The 16,279-nt window shown below is 58.1% G+C and overlaps 1 protein-coding gene across 5 annotated transcripts; it reads left to right on the forward strand.

Annotated features, from left to right (window-relative positions):
• The first annotated feature begins 202 nt into the window (after positions 1–202).
• Positions 203–15,163, forward strand: SUN2 (Sad1 and UNC84 domain containing 2). 5 transcript variants are annotated; one of them, XM_031941022.1, is made up of 18 exons: positions 203–308; positions 2,995–3,150; positions 3,884–4,083; positions 4,349–4,486; positions 4,724–4,819; positions 5,078–5,171; positions 5,893–5,963; positions 6,639–6,766; positions 9,910–10,149; positions 10,290–10,367; positions 10,733–10,776; positions 11,050–11,215; positions 11,361–11,582; positions 11,750–11,834; positions 11,909–12,024; positions 12,160–12,327; positions 12,984–13,133; positions 14,774–15,163. In XM_031941022.1, the coding sequence occupies exons 2-18, from the start codon at positions 3,020–3,022 to the stop codon at positions 15,035–15,037; spliced, it is 2,391 nt and encodes a 796-aa protein (XP_031796882.1). In that variant the 5' UTR covers positions 203–308; positions 2,995–3,019; the 3' UTR covers positions 15,038–15,163. The 5 variants fall into 5 exon arrangements, with proteins under 5 accessions (XP_031796882.1, XP_031796885.1, XP_031796886.1 ...); XM_031941025.1 differs by having other exon boundaries at positions 13,041–13,133; XM_031941026.1 differs by lacking the exon at positions 14,774–15,163 and adding an exon at positions 13,341–14,129.
• Positions 15,164–16,279: the final 1,116 nt, after the last annotated feature.

Raw genomic sequence — 16,279 nt, forward strand, 5'->3', positions numbered from 1 at the left:
TGGCCCCGTGGGGCGGGCCTCGAATCCTTTGTTCAAACCGCCCAATGGGCGCGCGGGGGCGGCGCCGGCTCCGGGGGCGGTTGCCTGGGCCTCGGCCTGCTGGCGGTGAGCGCGGCGGCTCGGGCAGAACGGAGGCGCCCCCGGAGCTGCGCGGAACGCTCGCCGCGCGCGCCCGCGGGTCCCGGCGCGCGCCCGCTTGGTCCCTCCGCGCCTGCCGGGCGCGCGCGCCGCGTTCCCTCGGTAGCCGCCAACCGGACGCGGGCGCGGGCGGGACGCGGAGGGCGGGGAGGACGGAGCGGTCTCGGCAGGTACCGGGCGGGTCCCAACGGGCCGGGCCGGGAGACGGGGCGGGGGAGGGGGGGATCGGGGCGCGGGCACGGTGCCCCTCCGCGGTGCCAGAGCAGCTGCCCCCGAGAGTTACCCGCCAGCCCGGGCGCGGGGCTGCCCCTCCTCCCGTCTGTCTGCCCCCCGTGCGGGGCACGGCCGCCCCCCCAGCCTGGCACGGGGCTGCCCCTCCTCCTGTCTGCCCGCTTTTCTGTGCCAGGGCACGGCCGCCCCCCCAGCCTGGCACGGGGACTTCTGTCTGCCCGCTTTTCTGTGCCAGGGCACGGCCGGCCCCCAGCCTGGCACGGGGACTTCTGTCTGCCCGCTTTTCTGTGCCAGGGCACGGCCGCCCCCCCAGCCTGGCACGGGGACTTCTCCTGTCTGCCCCCCGTGCCAGGGCACAGCTCCGGGCCTGGGCGCCCTCCCCGGGCTGGGGTTGGGCGGGACAGTGCCCGCCAGCCTCCCTCTCCCACAAACAACCCCCAAGCCGCGCCGCCCGCCCCAGCGCCGGCCCCTCTCCGTCTCCCTCTGGCCAGAGTTGTGTTGACTTTCCCAGTGGAGGGGATGGCGGAGAAGGCGGGGCTGGCCACGGTCCGAGGGCACCGGCCCCAGATGCCCGTCTGTGCCCGCCGCCGGCCGGGTGCCCTCTAAAGTTGGGCACGATGCCCTGGCTCGTGGGGCGTCCGAGGTGCCCGGCCCCTTCCCCCGGTCCTTTCCCCACCCGCCCCGAAATCACCCGAGAACTGAGTGAAACTCGGTGAAGCCGAGCCGGGGCAGGTGCGCGCGGGCCCTGCCCTGTGGGCGCAGCCGGGGAGCGGAGGCGGGTGCTCGGGGCAGCTGCCCGGGGGCCTGGGCCGGCAGCCGGGGGGTCCAACCCCCCAAACTTTGTCTGCCGCTTGGGGTCAGGTCCCGCGCACTGGCGCCTGAGCCGGGGGGATCCCACGGCAGGAGCGGGCAGTCGGTGGCCCCCAGATCCCTTGGCAGGGCCGGCGCGGGAGCTTTAGCGGGAGGAGGGAGAGGGGCATCTTGGCGGGCGCTCCCGGGGGGCTGCTGCTGCCCGGGAGATTCTGGGTAAAGTGGGCCCTGATGCCCAGAGTTGGAGGAGCAGGAGGGGGAGGCGGCGGGGGCCAAGAGGGGGCAGCGGATGGGGGGCTCGGGCACCCCAAGCTCTGGCCCCATCCCGTTCCTGCCAGATGACGGCCCAGGAGTCCAGACCTTCCCAAGCAGTTTTTCCTCCTCCTAGACAGGGGGCTCTTTTTGAGGGAGCGGGGAGGCTGCCGAGCGCGGGGTCTGGGGGTCCGCCAGGCGGCGGCGGCAGATCGGGTCACTTGGAGAAGCGGGTTCTGTGCAGTTGGGAGCATCGGGGGCTCTGGGGGGGAGGAGGACAGGGCAAGGGTCCCATGAGGGTGGCAGCGGCCGGGTGGCCGTTTGTCCCACAGAACCCTAGAACTTTCCAGGCCCCTGTGGGGGCCAGGTCAGTGTCAGCAGCCCAGTGCCAGCGCCTGCTTTGTTTTGAGGCCTCAGGGACAGGCTCCACCCCAGCGGGGCTGACAAGGAAAGAGCTGCGGCCGGTGTCCGCGTGGGTGGGCATGCAGAGACCCAGGGGCAAGGGGGGGCAGGATAGGTTACCACGGGGGGACGGAGAAAGGGGCCGAGGGCAGCCGTCTGCCTGCCCTCCCGCCCAGCGGCAGCCCGCCTCCCAGCAGCCGGCAGGGCTGCGAGTGGGCTTCCTTGCCAACCGGGCATGTGGCTTCTTGCTTTAGAGGAGAGGTCTGGTAAGCAGTCTCCCCGCCAGCCAAACCAGACCTGCTCGAGCGCCCGGACGCCGAGTGAGGGCTCCCCCTGATTGGCTCACCCTCCAGCCCGGGGCCCCGGCCCCCTTCCCACCGGCCCCTTTCCCACCGGCCCCTTTCCCACCGGCCTTCTCGCTCAAAGGCTTTCTGGGCAGTCCCTGGCCATTGAGAGCTCCCTGAGGCGCTGCGGTTGGAGCACGGAGAGCTGGGGGGACAAGGGGGCCCTGAGGGGCTTAGCTCTCGTCCATTTACTTGTCTGTAAAATGAGTTCGATGGCCCTTAACAGCGGCTACGATCAAAAGAAACAAGAGTCCGGCGCGTGCCGGGCTCCCCGTGAGACACATTCCCTAAGGCTGGCGCTAGGCTCGGACCCAGAGAGTTCGTGCGTGTGGCCCCCAGGTCCCCCAGAAGGGGCCCCCGGCACGTCGGGGTCGGGAGCCAGAGAATCTGGCCCCTCCTTCAGTTAGTCTCTCAGGAGCAGGAGATGGGGCTCAGACAGTCAGAGAGAAGAGATGCAGGAAAGACGGGCTGGGGCTGAGCAGCATGGAGGAGGGCGGCGCTTTACCCCGAGGCCGCCTGCAAGTGCCCAGGGAACGTGGCTGCCGACAGGTGGCACCTGTGGACAGGCCCGAGCCTGGACCGTAGCCAGGGGAGGGGGGGGGGGGAAGGGGGGCTGGGCCCTGAAGGCGGCCGCCAGCGGGGTCTGGAGAGGATCCTCCCAGGCCCAGCCTGTCTCCTTTGGAGGAAAAGTCTGGGGCATCTCGTCGCTCCCCTTCAAGGTCACCCCTCGGCCTCTCAGGAGTCCCGGAAAACGGCATCGTCACTCAGTCCGCGAGCACTTGGGCTCCTGCTTCTCATTCCTCCTTCTTTCTTTCAGGAACTTCTAGAGCGAAAAAGTACTGATGATGTCTCGCCGCAGTCAGCGCCTGAGCCACTATTACCAGGTTGATGATGATGGAGGCAGCAGCAGCAGCAGCGGAGGGAGCTCCCTGACTGCGGGCCAGCACGCTGCCTTCAAGGACAGCCCCATCAGGTATCCAAAGGGGCCCTCCCCGGGCGGGCGGCCCTCTGCCTCCTCTTTGGGGGAGGGATCACGCTAGGCAGGGGTCCTCAGACTCTGGCCCGCGGGCCAGATGCGGCAGCTGAGGACGATTCTCCCCCTCCCCCAGGGCTAGGAGGTTTCTTTATTTAAAGGCCCACAAAACAAAGGTTTTGTTTTTACTCTAGTCCGGCCCTCCAACAGTCTGAGGGACTGACCTGGCCCCCTGCTCTAGCACTTTCTTTGCCCACAAATGTGAGGATTTCCTGTCCCCTGTACCGTCTCTTCCCCTTCTGCCACAAACTACCTGGGGTTTGCCTCTACTCTCTGAGAACAGGAACTGGGGGGGGGAGGGGGAGGGAGGGGGCTGTGAGCATCCAGAAGGCCGGAAGCCCTGAGGCCCAGTGGTGGGCACGAGCCCCCCACCTCTGCCACAGATCTCTTCTCGGAGGCTCCCAGGGTGAGCCCCGGGCCCCCAGCAGCACAGGCAGCCGCGCAGGGGAAGGGCTCGGCCTCATGCGGGGGGTATTTGAGGAGAAGGCCTGGCCTGTGGCAGCTGTGGCTCGTTCAGTGCTGCCGCCCGTTTAAAACTCATCTGCTTAAGGACTGAGACTGGGGAAAGAGGCTTCGAGCATCCTTTCCCTTCTGGAAGCCTCATTCCCAGCCTGTCCCCTCCCTGTCCCTTTTTTCACCCTCTCCTGTCTGCTCCTCGTGCTTGCTGCCCCAGGACTCTGAAGAGGAAATCCAGCAGCGTGAAGCGCCTCTCGCCGTCTCGCCTCACGGGCCCTGCTCCCAGTACTCAGAGCACCTATTACAGCGAATCCGTGGTCAGTGAGACTTACATTGGGAGACCCCGGGCCACCCCGGGGGCCAGAACCCGAAGCTCCATCCTGAATGATGAGCAGCTGGACAGCGATTCCTATTGGAGTGAGTGTGGGAGCTCACAGGCCTGCACACTTGGAGGTTTGGGAGGAGGGACAGGGGGATGGATCCCTGTCTTAAAGGTTTCTAGGGCTGGGGCAGCAGGGGGCGCAGTGGACAGAGAACCAGGCCAGGATCTAAGTTCAAATTTGGTCTCAGCCACTTCCTAGCTGTGTGACCCTGGCAAGTCACTTAACCCCAATTGCCTCAGCAAAAAAAAAAAAAAAAATATATATATATATATATATATATATATATACTCTGTGCACAGGTGGGGACCCACTGGTGAGGAGGAGGAGAGGCACAGGAGGCTCTGAGAGCAGCAAGATTAATGGCCTGACGGAGGGCAAAGTCACCTATGACACCTATGGATCTTCCTCAGGATACTCCTCTGAGGATGACTTCACAGGTAGGTAGCGCCTCCTCCCCGGGAGCCCCATCCCCGAGCACTGCTCCCCTTCCTGGGAAACCCATCCTCTACCTGGAGGGGGCAGGTGTATCTCAGGTAAGAGGAAGAAAAAACTGCAGTCTAGCTCCAGATGGGGGGCCGAGAGGGGAAGAGGGCTCAAGCCTCGGTGCGCCGAGGGGAGATGCTGGGGCCCCTCGTGTCTCTGGCGTGGATCCTCAATTCTTCCCTTCCCTGCAGGGCATGCAGTTATGGACCAGCTTAACTCGGCATCCACACTCAGGAATGCTGCCTCCCAAGCTGGCGCTTTCCTGTGGACGGTGATCACTTTTCCAGGTGGGTTTTGGAAGGGGGAGGGCCCAGTGCCCGGGTGTCCTCATGTGCCCACAAAAGCCTCCTGCCCCTCTGCAGGGGCACGTTTGGCCCTCCCTGGTGGCGGGACTCGAGGAGAGCAGAGACACAGCCCGTTACGGAACGACCCCCAAGCACGGAGAGCAGAATAACGAGAAGCAGCTGCAGAGTGGGTGGGCTGGCTCCAAGATGGGCACGGGGCTCGGAGGGGAAGCCTCTGAATCCCGTGCTGGACTTTTACAGGGTGGCTTTTCGGACTGCTCTACTGGTGGCTCGGTACCACCTGGTACCGCCTGACCACGGCTGCCTCTCTGCTGGATGTCTTTGTCTTGACCAGGTCAGTGCAGCCTCCCTGGGCCCTCATTTCCCCGGACTTCGCCCTGTTTGTTTTAAGCTTCTATCAGTTTTTAAGGTCAGGTCAGGGTCTTCTGGGGGCACCAATCAAGGCCCGACCGAGTGCCAAGGCAGAAGGAAAGGATGGGGAGGGGAGGGCCTGTGGGCCTTCCCTCCACCAGAGCCGCTTGTTAAACATTTACAGCCCAGCCCTGCTCCCACCCCTCTTGGCTCTGGGTGCAGGGTGTGGGTCAGAACCGGACTCCTGCCTCTGATCTCAGCCACGTCTGCCACTGGGCCCACCGTGGCTGCATGAGGGGACGATCCCTCCTCGAGCTGCTCTTGTAGTTTCTCTGGGGAGGAGCGTGGCCAGGTCAGAGTGGTCTGGTGACCCCCGGGCTGAGGCAGGAGCCCCGGGACACTCGGGCCCCAGCCTAGGCCAGGGGTGACCAGTGGGCCTCAGTAGGGCTTCCTCCTGGGGCTCTTGGGGCCCATGTGTCTGAGCCCTGGAAAGAAGTCGTCGTCCATGGTGTATTAATTTCTAATGGAGCCCCGGGAGGAAGGCGTGTCCCACCAGACAGCCACACTGCAGAACAGCGGGGATTCATTTTCTCCGTGCGCTGCTGCCACGGGGCTCCCCCTGTGGGTCGCCTCCCTCGCACCCGGGAGGCTCCCACGGGAGACTCTGAGCACTAACGCCCCCTCCTTCATCCCGATGAATGCAGACGCTTTTCCTCTCTGAAGAAGTTGTTCCTGATTCTCTTGATGCTGCTGCTTCTGGCCTCGCTGGCTTATGGTGAGTCCCCGGCAGCCTGGCAGGGGGCCGGACAAGGGTTTGGGGGATGGGGCCACTGAAGGAAAGTCTGGAAGGGGAGCCTCGAGGGGGAGAGAACAAAAGCCCTGGGAAAAGGGACCTAGGCCACCTGGGCAGTCCTCGTGCCTCCTGTGGGAGTCGGGTCTCTGTCTGTCTGGCAGATGTGTGCACGTGGGCGGCGCAGTTGGGGGGCCGCTTCCCCGGTGTTTTATCTGTGCCCTCGGAGGTCACTGACAAGGCACATGAGGGAGGGGACTGACAGAGGAACAAATCTGTGCTCCAGGGGGCTAGACCCCTCCTCTCTGGATATACTCCCTTGCTGGTCCCCAAAGGCCTGGACTCTCTGTCAGGAGCCTAGCTCGGGAGTAATGACCCCAGGGCTGCTGCAGGGGCCTCCCTGCAGAGCATTCTGGTCTCCCCCATTCAGAAGAGACAGGGCTGTGTGTCGGCCAGGCAGCAGAGCTTCAGGGCTCAGTCCACGTCCTCTCATCAGCTTAGCTTTTCCCCTCATTCTTGCATAACCTGGATATGTCTAAATGACTGTGAGAGGGAACTCTAGTCCTGGGCATCTGCCATCCTTGGGGTCACCCTGGACTTCTTGCTGCCTTCCTGCGCCCGTGACCTGTGCCTTAATTAGCCTTTCCCCCCCTGGGCTAGGCGCTTGGTATTTCTACCCCTATGGACTACAGACCTTCCAGCCTGCTATGTTCTCCTGGTGGGCAGCAAAGGGCAGCAGCAGGAGAGAGGAGGTGTGGGAATCGGGAGACTCCACCCCATATTTCCAGGTGAGTGCCGGGAACGCTGCCCACGGAAAAGGCGGACCACCTACCCACGGCTGATGTCATCCATCTCCACCCCAGTGTTAGTTAGCATTTATTAACCATGGCCTAGTGTGTGTTGGGCTCAGCGCTAAGCTAAGCACGAGGGATGCAAAGAAGGGCAAAAACAAAAACCCCCATAGTCCCTGTCCTCAATATGGCATTCTCTTTTTGTCCTTGACCAATCTGACTGGTGTCAGGTAGTTTCTCTTACTTATTAGTGATTTGGAGCATTTTTTTCATAGGTTATTGATTGCTTGTATTTCTTTGGAAAAATAACAACTAAAAAAAAAAGAGAAAAATTTAAAAATGCCCATTCCTATCCTTTGCCCATTTGTCTATTGGAGAATTAGCTACAGAAGTCTGATGGGGGAAAAACCACAGATCCTTTTTGTCTTATTTTTTTTGCTTCTTCCCTATAGTCTCAATTTCAGCTTCTTTTGTAAATTTGTTAGCTTTGTGATCTACCATTTTTACCTAAATTAGTTTTTTTTAATTTAATTTTAGTCTCATTTCTAAGCATTATTTTCATAATTAAGCTGTTTTTGCTTGAAGTAGTAACAGTCCCGGGTCATCCACAGCTTTCACATTCTAGACCATCCCTAAATGTGATTTGCTTTGGGCTGTTATCATATAGACACTATGCAGTTACAACAGTTCCGATCCTTCCTGTTCAGATGTGTTAACAGCTCAGGAATGAACAAAAGTAACACTGACTCATAGTATCGTTTCCTAAGGATGTTTGAGTACTGCCCCCAAACACCATATTCCAATGAGAAGGCTAACAGGCCTGGAGGCTGCCTCTCGTCAGAGACCGGAGGCTCTTTGCCAAGCCACGGAAGCCAAAAGCAACATTGGGTCCAAGGACGGGTCACTGGCAAAAGAGAAAAGGGTGGCGACTAAAGAGCACCAACCGTGACCTCATGAAATAGCAGAAAGCAGGAAGGGACTTCAGCCCAGGCCTGAGACTAGAGGCCCTTAACCTCCTGCGGAGGCAGTCCCTCTCCCCTTTTAGCAACTCGCCCTGTTAGGAAATTGTTCTTGCCTCTTTGAAACACGGCACAACTTCTGCCCTGCTGGGGCAAGCAGAACAAATCTAACCCCTGTCCTCCAATGTCTGAAAATAGTCTTCTGGTCGTCTTTGTTTTTGTTTTTCAAAAAAAATTTTAATATCTTTTGTTTTTACATAACCTACATAGCCAGTGTCTGAGATAAAACCTTCAGAGCTTGTGTGATCTAATAGTGAAAATAATTAAGAACTAGATAGATATATAGCTTTTTCATGTAGTTTTCCTAAAATATATATATATAGCTTCCCACAGAGCTGTCCCTTACAAAAAGGAATTTTTTAAAAGGGGCAAGAGTTCAGCAAAACCAACCCAACTTATCGGCCACGTCCAGCATTATATGCAATATGCATCCCAGTAGGCTCATTTCTGCAGGGGAGGAAAGGGAAGAGAATCCTCATTGGTCATCTTTGGAGCCACATTGATCATGATCTTTTCACAACATTTGGTTTCAATCGTTGGTGGTTCTTTCTATTTACATGGTTGACTGTGGTCCTTATTATTTTGTTCTCGTTCATTTAATTTACTTTATGGGACATAATAGTTCATATAGGTCTTCTTGTGTTTATTTTATTGATATCATGGTTTCTTATAACATAGTAATATTTAATTGCATCTATAAACCGATGGGTTTAGCCGATGGGTATCTACTTTATTTACAATTCTTTGCCACTAAATAACTTTTAAGGTAGTTTGAGTGGCATGGCATTGAATAAGAAAGTGAATTTAGGTAATGTCATTTCTATTATACTGGCTTGACCTACCCATGGGCAATGAATATGTCTCCAATTGTTAAGATATCTGTGTGGGAAAACTTTTGTAATTATCTTGATATAGTTCCTGTGTGTGTCTTGGCAGGTAAACTTCTGGGTATTGTATGCTGACTGCACTCATTTATTCTTTAATTTTTTTGGCAAGGCAATCGAGGCTAAGCAACTTGACCAGGTCACACAGCTAGGAAGTGTCAAGAGTGTCTGAGGACAGTTAGCCAGTTATTTTAAATGGAATTTCTCTTATCTCTTCCTGCTGGATTTTGTGATTGTTTTTATGGATTTATTTTATATCCTACAAGAGGGTGGTTTAGTTTCTTTGTTGCATATGTTTATCCTTTTCAATTTCTTTTTCTCGTCTTCTTTGTCTTACAATTTCTATATCTAGTACAATATTGAATAGTAATGGTAGTAATGGACATTCTTACTTCACTCCAATCTTATTGAAAAGGCATCTTGTTTATTTCCATTACAGCAGCTACTTGCTCCTGGTTTTAGTTAGCTAAACCATTTAAAGAAAGACTCCGTTTATTCCTGTGCTTTCTAGTGTTTTTAACTGCAATCGGTGTTGTATGTTGTTAAAAGCTTTTTCTGCTGCTATTGAAATGTGATTTTTGTTGTTTTTGAAATTAATAATTTATAATTATATATTATAGTATATAATTATGTAATATACATTATATAATTATAATTAATAATTGTTTTCCTAATAATTGAAATCCAGCCTGGTCAGAGTGTATGATCTTTGTTATATATTCCTGTAATTTTCTTAATGGTATTTTAAATTATTTGCATCAATATTCCTTAGTGAAAATGGCTGTCTTCATGGGAAGAATTTATTCTGGGTTCCCTTTCCACTTGTATTTCTGTTCCCCAAGCTGGTGTTTAGTAGGCACATTGTACCAGGCCCTGACCTCAGGGTGGGAATAAAAGTACCAAAAAATGAAACAATTTCCATTTGCAGTGAGTTTAGGTTCTAATGGGGGAAGTGAAAAATAGCATAGGAAATGCCAGCAGCAGCGGCAGCATAAAATTAATATACACAGTAGTGTAATACCCGGCACTCTGGAATGTTGTCACCTTCATTGGGACAGAAGTTCCTGGTGAGGGTTAGAAAGGTTTCATTTTCGGTCCTAGGATTTCTAGCCTCCAACCCCATGCCGGGCAAACAGTAGGTACTCAATAAATGCTGGTGTCTCTTAATACGCAGTGTTCTTGTTCCTCCTCCTCGGAGACTTTTCACCTTTGTGTGTTTATCTTCTTGATCCCCAAGGCTGAACAGCATGTCCTGTCAAAGATTCATACCCTGGAAAGACGCCTGGAAACTCTGGCTTCCGAATACTCTACCCATTGGCAGAAGAAAGTGAGTCTGGAGCATCGGGAACTAGAGCAGAGGGCCGGTGGGAAAGGCCCGAGCCCCGACGACACCCTGACCATCCTGGAGGGCCGGTTGAGCCGGCAAGAAGCCGCCCTGAAGGAGGACTTCCGCAGGGACACGGCCGCCTACATCCAGGTGAGAAGGGCCGCCCGGTAAGCCTGCCAGAAGCCGTTTTCATTTGGGGATGACTGGGCCGGGGTGGAGCCTGGAGGTCTTGTGGTGAGACAGATCTCTGCAGCTTGCCGAACCTCCCTCTCCTTCTCTTTGCTCCCCAGGAAGAGCTCGCCACGCTCAGGGCAGAACATCGGCAGGATCTGGATAACCTTTTGAAGAGGTTTACTCAGGCCTCCCAGGTACTGCAGAATGAAGGATACTGAGTAAGAGAAGCTGGGCCCCCCGCAGCTCCTCTCTAGAGCCCTCATGTGTGCACATGTGCGCATGGGAACTAGGCAGGGATAAGGCAGTCAGCGAGAAGAGCAGACTCAGGAGCGACTGTGGGAGCTTTTCTTTGCCTCACGCTCCGGGGAAAGTGGTTCCTGGCTCCTCCCAGCGGGCGCGGGTCTTTTCTCGGTGTCTCCTCCCGCTGGAGCCCCAAGGTTTAGTCGGCAGAGCCCGGTCTCTGAGAGACGTTCCCCTGCAGACGGGGCCCCCCAGAGGAGAGGCGAGTCCCCGGGGGGCAGCACTGAGTTGTCTCATCATGTCCTCCTCTTCCTTATAGGAGATGGAAAGTTGGGTCCTCCAGCTCAAGTCTGAGTGGCAGAGGTAAGGCCTGGAGCCTGAGGGCCGAGACCCCGGAAGGGAAGGCCCAGAGCTAGAGCTCCCCACAGTGGGCCTGGGCGGGGAGGGCGGGGCAGCCAGGATCTGGGGCTAGTGTGTCCCACGGAGCAAGGGCGGGCCCGGGAGGGGAAGGAGCCGCTCTGGGGACTCCAGCTCCGGTATTCCGCTGGGTAGGCCTGTGGTCTCCCGGCTCCGTCCGGCTCGCTCCTGCGTGCCCGTCTGGTGGATGCCCTTGACCTTTCCTTTGTCATTGACCAGTCTGGCCCAAGAAGCCCTGCGGGAGAATGTGCTGAAGGAGATGGGCCCGCTGGAGGCCCAGCTGGCCGGCCTGAAGCAGGAGCTGGCAGCCCTGGGCCAGAGGCAAGCGGCCGTGGAGCAGCAAGTGGACCTTTGGCCGCAGAAGATGGAGGCTCTGCGCGATGACGTGAGCTCGCGTCCCGGGGGTGGGGTCCCAGCGTGGGGGCTTGGGCCCGGCCGCTGCGCGGGGGCGTCTGCCGGAAGCCTGGCCTGCTCCGCGCGGGCCCCCCCACGGCAGGCCGTGGCTGAGCTCCCCCTCTGATGGGTTCTAGGTGAAGTCGCACTTGCCAGCTTGGATCCACCAGTTCCTCCTCCAAGACAAGGAGGCTCTGGCCAGGCTCTTCCAGCTGGAGGAGGTGCAGGCCCAACTGCAGGAGCTAGAGCGCAGGATCCTGGTGAGCGTGGCCGAGGAGCAGGGCCGGTCGGCCCGGGAAGCCGCCGCCAACCTGAAGCTGACCCTCCGCAAGGAAGGCATGACCGGCGTGACTGAGGAGGTGAGCCAGTGGGGCCTGGGCCCGGCATGGGGAGGGAGTGGGCCGGCCCCTGTACAGGACTGGGGGGGGGGGGACGGGCAGGGGGCTCGGCCAGGCCCCCCGGAGCAGGACTGAGTGGGGAAGGGGGATCGGGCTGGTCCCCATAAGTCCGTCCTTGTGTCCCTTAGGAAGTGAACCAGATCGTGCAGCAGGCCCTGAAGCGCTACAGCGAGGACCGCATCGGGCTGGTGGACTACGCCCTGGAGTCGGCAGGTAGGCGACTACTGAGACGGGTGGGGGGCCGGGGCCCGGCGGGGGCGCCCCCTTCACCTGCCTCTGCTCCTCAGGCGCCAGCATCATCAGCACCCGCTGCTCAGAGACTTACGACACTAAGACGGCAGTCCTCAGTCTGTTTGGCGTCCCCTTGTGGTACTTAACGCAGTCCCCAAGAGCCATCCTCCAGGTAGGGCTGAGGGTCCCAGCCTGGTTCTCGGCCTGCGGCCGCCCTCCCACAAGGCTGAGCCCATGGGCACTAACGGGGAGGCCCCGCCGGGCTCTGGGCCACCTTTCCCCCTGAGCCCGCCTGCTCTGCCCACAGCCAGATGTGTACCCCGGCAACTGCTGGGCATTCGAGGGCCCCCAGGGCTTTGCAGTGATTCGCCTGGCCGCCCGCATCCGCCCCACCTCGGTCACTTTGGAGCACGTGTCCAGAACCCTGTCCCCCTCGGGCGACATCCCCAGTGCCCCCCGCGAATTCGCTGTCTTAGTGAGTATCTGAGGCTGGCGGCACTCGGGGAGGGGGTGGGGAACATAGAGCCGGCCGGGGGCTCTGGGAGCCCCCGGAGCCTGGGCCGGCCAGAGCCTAGGCCAGGAAAGGACAGGAGAGCGGCCAGATGGGCCCAGGTTTCCCTGCTGTGGTCGGGGTTTTGTAAACACGGTCCCCTCACAGCCCCCCATCCCAGGGGTGCTTGGGGAGGGGGCGAGCGCCATTCCCACATGGCAGTCACCTCCTAGGGCAGAGCTAGAACGTCTAGTAAGGAGAGGGCAATGAACACAGGGGAGGGGGGGCTTCGGGCCCTAAATCCGGACAAACTGAGACACCCGTGGGCCAGCATTCAGCAGCCATGGAGAAGAGGCCAAGGAGGTCGGGCTCAGAGAGGAGAGGATCTGATGGTGGAAGTGGGGGGGGGGGGGCGCACGAGAGGCTATTAAGGAAGCGAACATCATTGTTGTGGCTTTTGTTTTCTCCCCTTTACTCTCACCAATGTATCCCTCCCCCTCTCCTCCCCTTTCTTCCTCCCCCCTCTTCCATCTCCCCTTTTCCTCCTCCTCCCCCCCCCACACTGCTCGTCGTCTTCCCCGCCCCCCCCCCCATCTCCACCTCTGCCTCCCCGGATTGATTTGGATTCACGTCCTTAACAGCACGATCTCTCCTCCAGCCTCCTTCCATCCCTTCCCTTTGCTTCTCCTCCTCTGCAGGGGCTGAGTAAAGAATCCGAGTCGGAGGGGATCGTCCTCGGGGAGTTCACCTACGATAAGGACGGGGATCCCATTCAGACCTTCCAGCTGCAGGTACGGAGGGAGGCCTGGTTCTGGGCCCCGGGCCCTCTGTGGCTCTGGGGGTGGCAGTCATGGAAACCGGGAGCCCGGGGGCCCAAGAGCAGCAGGAGGGATAGAACTCTGGCTTAATGCAGCCAGTGAGCTTTGGGCCCAGGTCTGGGGGTCAGGGCGTCCCAGGGATCTCGGGCCTCCCTGACCCCCACACTCCCCTTCCCACAGGGCAACAACACATTTGCATACCATGTAGTTGAGCTTCGGATCTTGAGCAACTGGGGTCACCCCCAGTACACCTGCATCTACCGCTTCCGGGTCCACGGGGAGCGGCCAGCCGCCAATTAGGCCCCTCTCAGCACCCTGTGCACCTCCTCCCCTCCCTCCCGCAGCAAGCAGCTCTCCCACTTCCTCCTCCCACCCCCACGCTTAAGCCCCCCAAAGGCTTCTGGGAGAGGGATGGAGGAATAGAAGCCCTCTGCGGAGCAGTCTTGCTCGGCGGGCCCCCTCGGACATGGAGAGGGCCCCCCGAGCTATTTCTGTTTCATTCCCCTTCCCCTTGGGTCACGTGGCCGAGCTGCCCCCCTCGGAAGTGTATATATAGCTATGTGTTACATGTTGGGGGTGGGGCCTGGACCTCCGGGGGCCCTTTCTGCCCGGTCCCCCGCACCGTGGCTCACCTGGCTGCAGGCCAGGGAGTCGGGTGTCTTAAGGATGGACTGATCGAACAGTTGCAAAGGGCAGACTGGCGGCCAGCCTGTGGCGAGCGTGCCCCGGGCGCCGGCCAAAGCCCCTGCCAAGGGACCGCCTGGTCCCCTCCACCAAGGGGCACGACGGGTGTGGATTTTGAGAGCGGAAGCACCTGAGATGGACCGTGACTCCCTGGACTTTGTGCCAACAGCCTCGTTTTGGGGAAAGTTGTGCGTCTGGGACCACCTGGCGCGGCATTTAGAAACTGTCCCCCCCAGGGATCCAGCCCTGGCGGGGAGGCCTTCGACCCAGCGGGGTTTGTGAGAGGTATCGAGGGCTTCTGGTGGCAGTATTAGACACAGCATTAATCATGGATTAGATGATGCTGAAAGGGAGCTACGGGGGACTCAGGGTCCTGGGCGCCCAGGCCCAGGGCTCCCAAGGCAGCAGGGCAGCTTGTCTTGCGGCTTCTCCCTCCCCCTGCAGGCCCAGAGGCCCATCTTTCCACCTTAGAGCCCAGCCTGCTCTGCCTGGGTCCCCAGGGGCTCTCCTTGGGGCCCGCCAGCTCCATAATTGGGGACCGGTGGGAAAAGAGCCTGGCGGGGAAGCTGATGAGAAGGGGCCCTCCGTGGTCCTCTAGGTTTGCACTGAGCATGTGCTGCCCTCTCCCGTGCGGGAGCGGGACCTGCCATGCCCAAAGGGCCTCTGCAGGGAAACTGGGCCTTATAGGTCCCCCTGGGCTCTCACTAGGGGCTCGAGCCCTAGTTCTTTTCTGGCTTGGCCAACCAAGCCCAGGGCAGGTGTTAAGTTCATTGGGATGGGGGGGAGGGGTGGGCTTGTTGGAGTTAAGACCAGGTTGGGAGGGGGAGGGCACAAAGTCTTTGGCCCTGCGGGCCAATTGTATTATGTATATAGATATATATTTATATTTATATATAGATATATTTCGTGTTTTGTTTTTTTTTTACCAGAAAGAAAAGCTAAGGGCTTTGTTCTTGGCCACCTCCCCTGGGGCTCCGGGTGATATTCACTCCAGCCCAGCCGGGGAGGGGACTGTCGAGCGCCGATTCCACCATCCTTTCTGCCTCTTAACCATCAGGAGGGAAGGCCGCTCTGTACAACGGCAGTCGAGGCGGGGCTGCCGCCAGCTGCCCCTCGGCCCAGCCCGCTCCCTCTGCTTCGGACCCCTCCCCGGGAAGCTGGCATCCAATAGGAATAGGATAGGGATAGGATAGAACTGCAGTTGGGGCTTTAGCTCTTCCCCATCCCAAAGGCTACACTGTTTAATTCCTTAGTTTTATTTTTTAATCGACAGATTCTAATTTATGCCTATGCAAAAAAACAATAAATTTTTTCTTGCATCTGTGGTTTCTGCTCATCTGTCTGTCATGCGGAGGCCGCTCTAGGAGTAAGGAGGCCAAGGAGGCGGGATTTGGGTGGAAACCCCCTGCTGGCGGGCGGAACAAGGTTTCCCTCCTGCCGAGTGAGGAGGAAGGGTCCCGGGCCAGCCAAGCCCGGGCCTGGACAAGGTCATGGGCAGCGAGTGGCAGAGCCAGGATGGAAAGGGCCCTCGATACGTCAGCTTCCTGAGTCACAGAACTGCAGGCTGGGATGATTAGAAACGGAGGAAGTGCCGGCGATGGGCTGGAGCCTCCCCTCGGGACAGCCCCGCTCCGTGCTCCCCAGAGAAGACGTCAGCGGGAGAGATGACGGAGTCTAAAGGAGGATGATCTTGTACAGGAAAACAGGAAGAGCTCCCGATTCAGACCAGGGCACACCCTAAAGGTTATGGGCCCAAATGTCTCTCAAATCCCAACCTAAATGATTCCTCTGGCCCCTCAAAGGGCCATGTTGTGATCCACTTGTCGGTTATCCGCTCCAAATGAAGTTGAAAGAAAGGCAGGGCTTTGGGGGAGAGGTCAACACTAGGGATAAATTTATCAGGGAAGAAAAATGGCCTCTTCCCTTAGCAAATAACTTAGTACCTGGGCAAACATAAAGGTGGTTTATAGAAATTTTGGTTCAATTTACAGAGTGCTGGGGCAGGTGGGAATACCTTGAGATGGGGTGTTCAGTAATAGTTCATGAGTGACTGTTCAAACTCATCTGGGCTTTCCGTGGCAAAGAGACTGGAATGGGTGGCCATTTCCTTCTCCGGCTCATTTCACAGATGAGGAAACTGAGGCAAATGGTGACTTGACTGAACCTTGAGCCCAGAGTCTGGCCTAGGAAGCTGGGAAGAGTTTGAGGCTGGATTTGAATTCGGGAAGATGTCTTGCTGCCAACAGACTGTGGGCCCTGTGGCACAGCCGAGCTGCCTCAGCCCTCTGGATGACCCAGGAACTCACTGGTGTGCAGTGAACAGAGCCAGAAATAGCGAGTGAGCATAACTTTCAAAGACTTCCGACGAACACAAAGTTTCTGCTGAAAAGACACAATTTGGGGAGAATGTTTGTGAATCTATTCCTCTTGACACA

The sequence above is a fragment of the Sarcophilus harrisii genome, chromosome 5 (genome assembly GCF_902635505.1).
Source record: "Sarcophilus harrisii chromosome 5, mSarHar1.11, whole genome shotgun sequence".
NCBI classification, from domain to species: Eukaryota; Metazoa; Chordata; class Mammalia; order Dasyuromorphia; family Dasyuridae; genus Sarcophilus; species Sarcophilus harrisii.

Bases quoted from the DNA above. Each gene is read 5' to 3' on its own strand.
- SUN2 (XM_031941022.1), top strand. From the start codon at position 3,020: ATGATGTCTCGCCGCAGTCAGCGCCTGAGCCACTATTACCAGGTTGAT. The intron at 4,084-4,348 runs GTGAGTGTGGGA...CTCTGTGCACAG, and splicing joins GGACAGCGATTCCTATTGGA to GTGGGGACCCACTGGTGAGG. The intron at 6,767-9,909 runs GTGAGTGCCGGG...TTGATCCCCAAG, and splicing joins ACTCCACCCCATATTTCCAG to GCTGAACAGCATGTCCTGTC.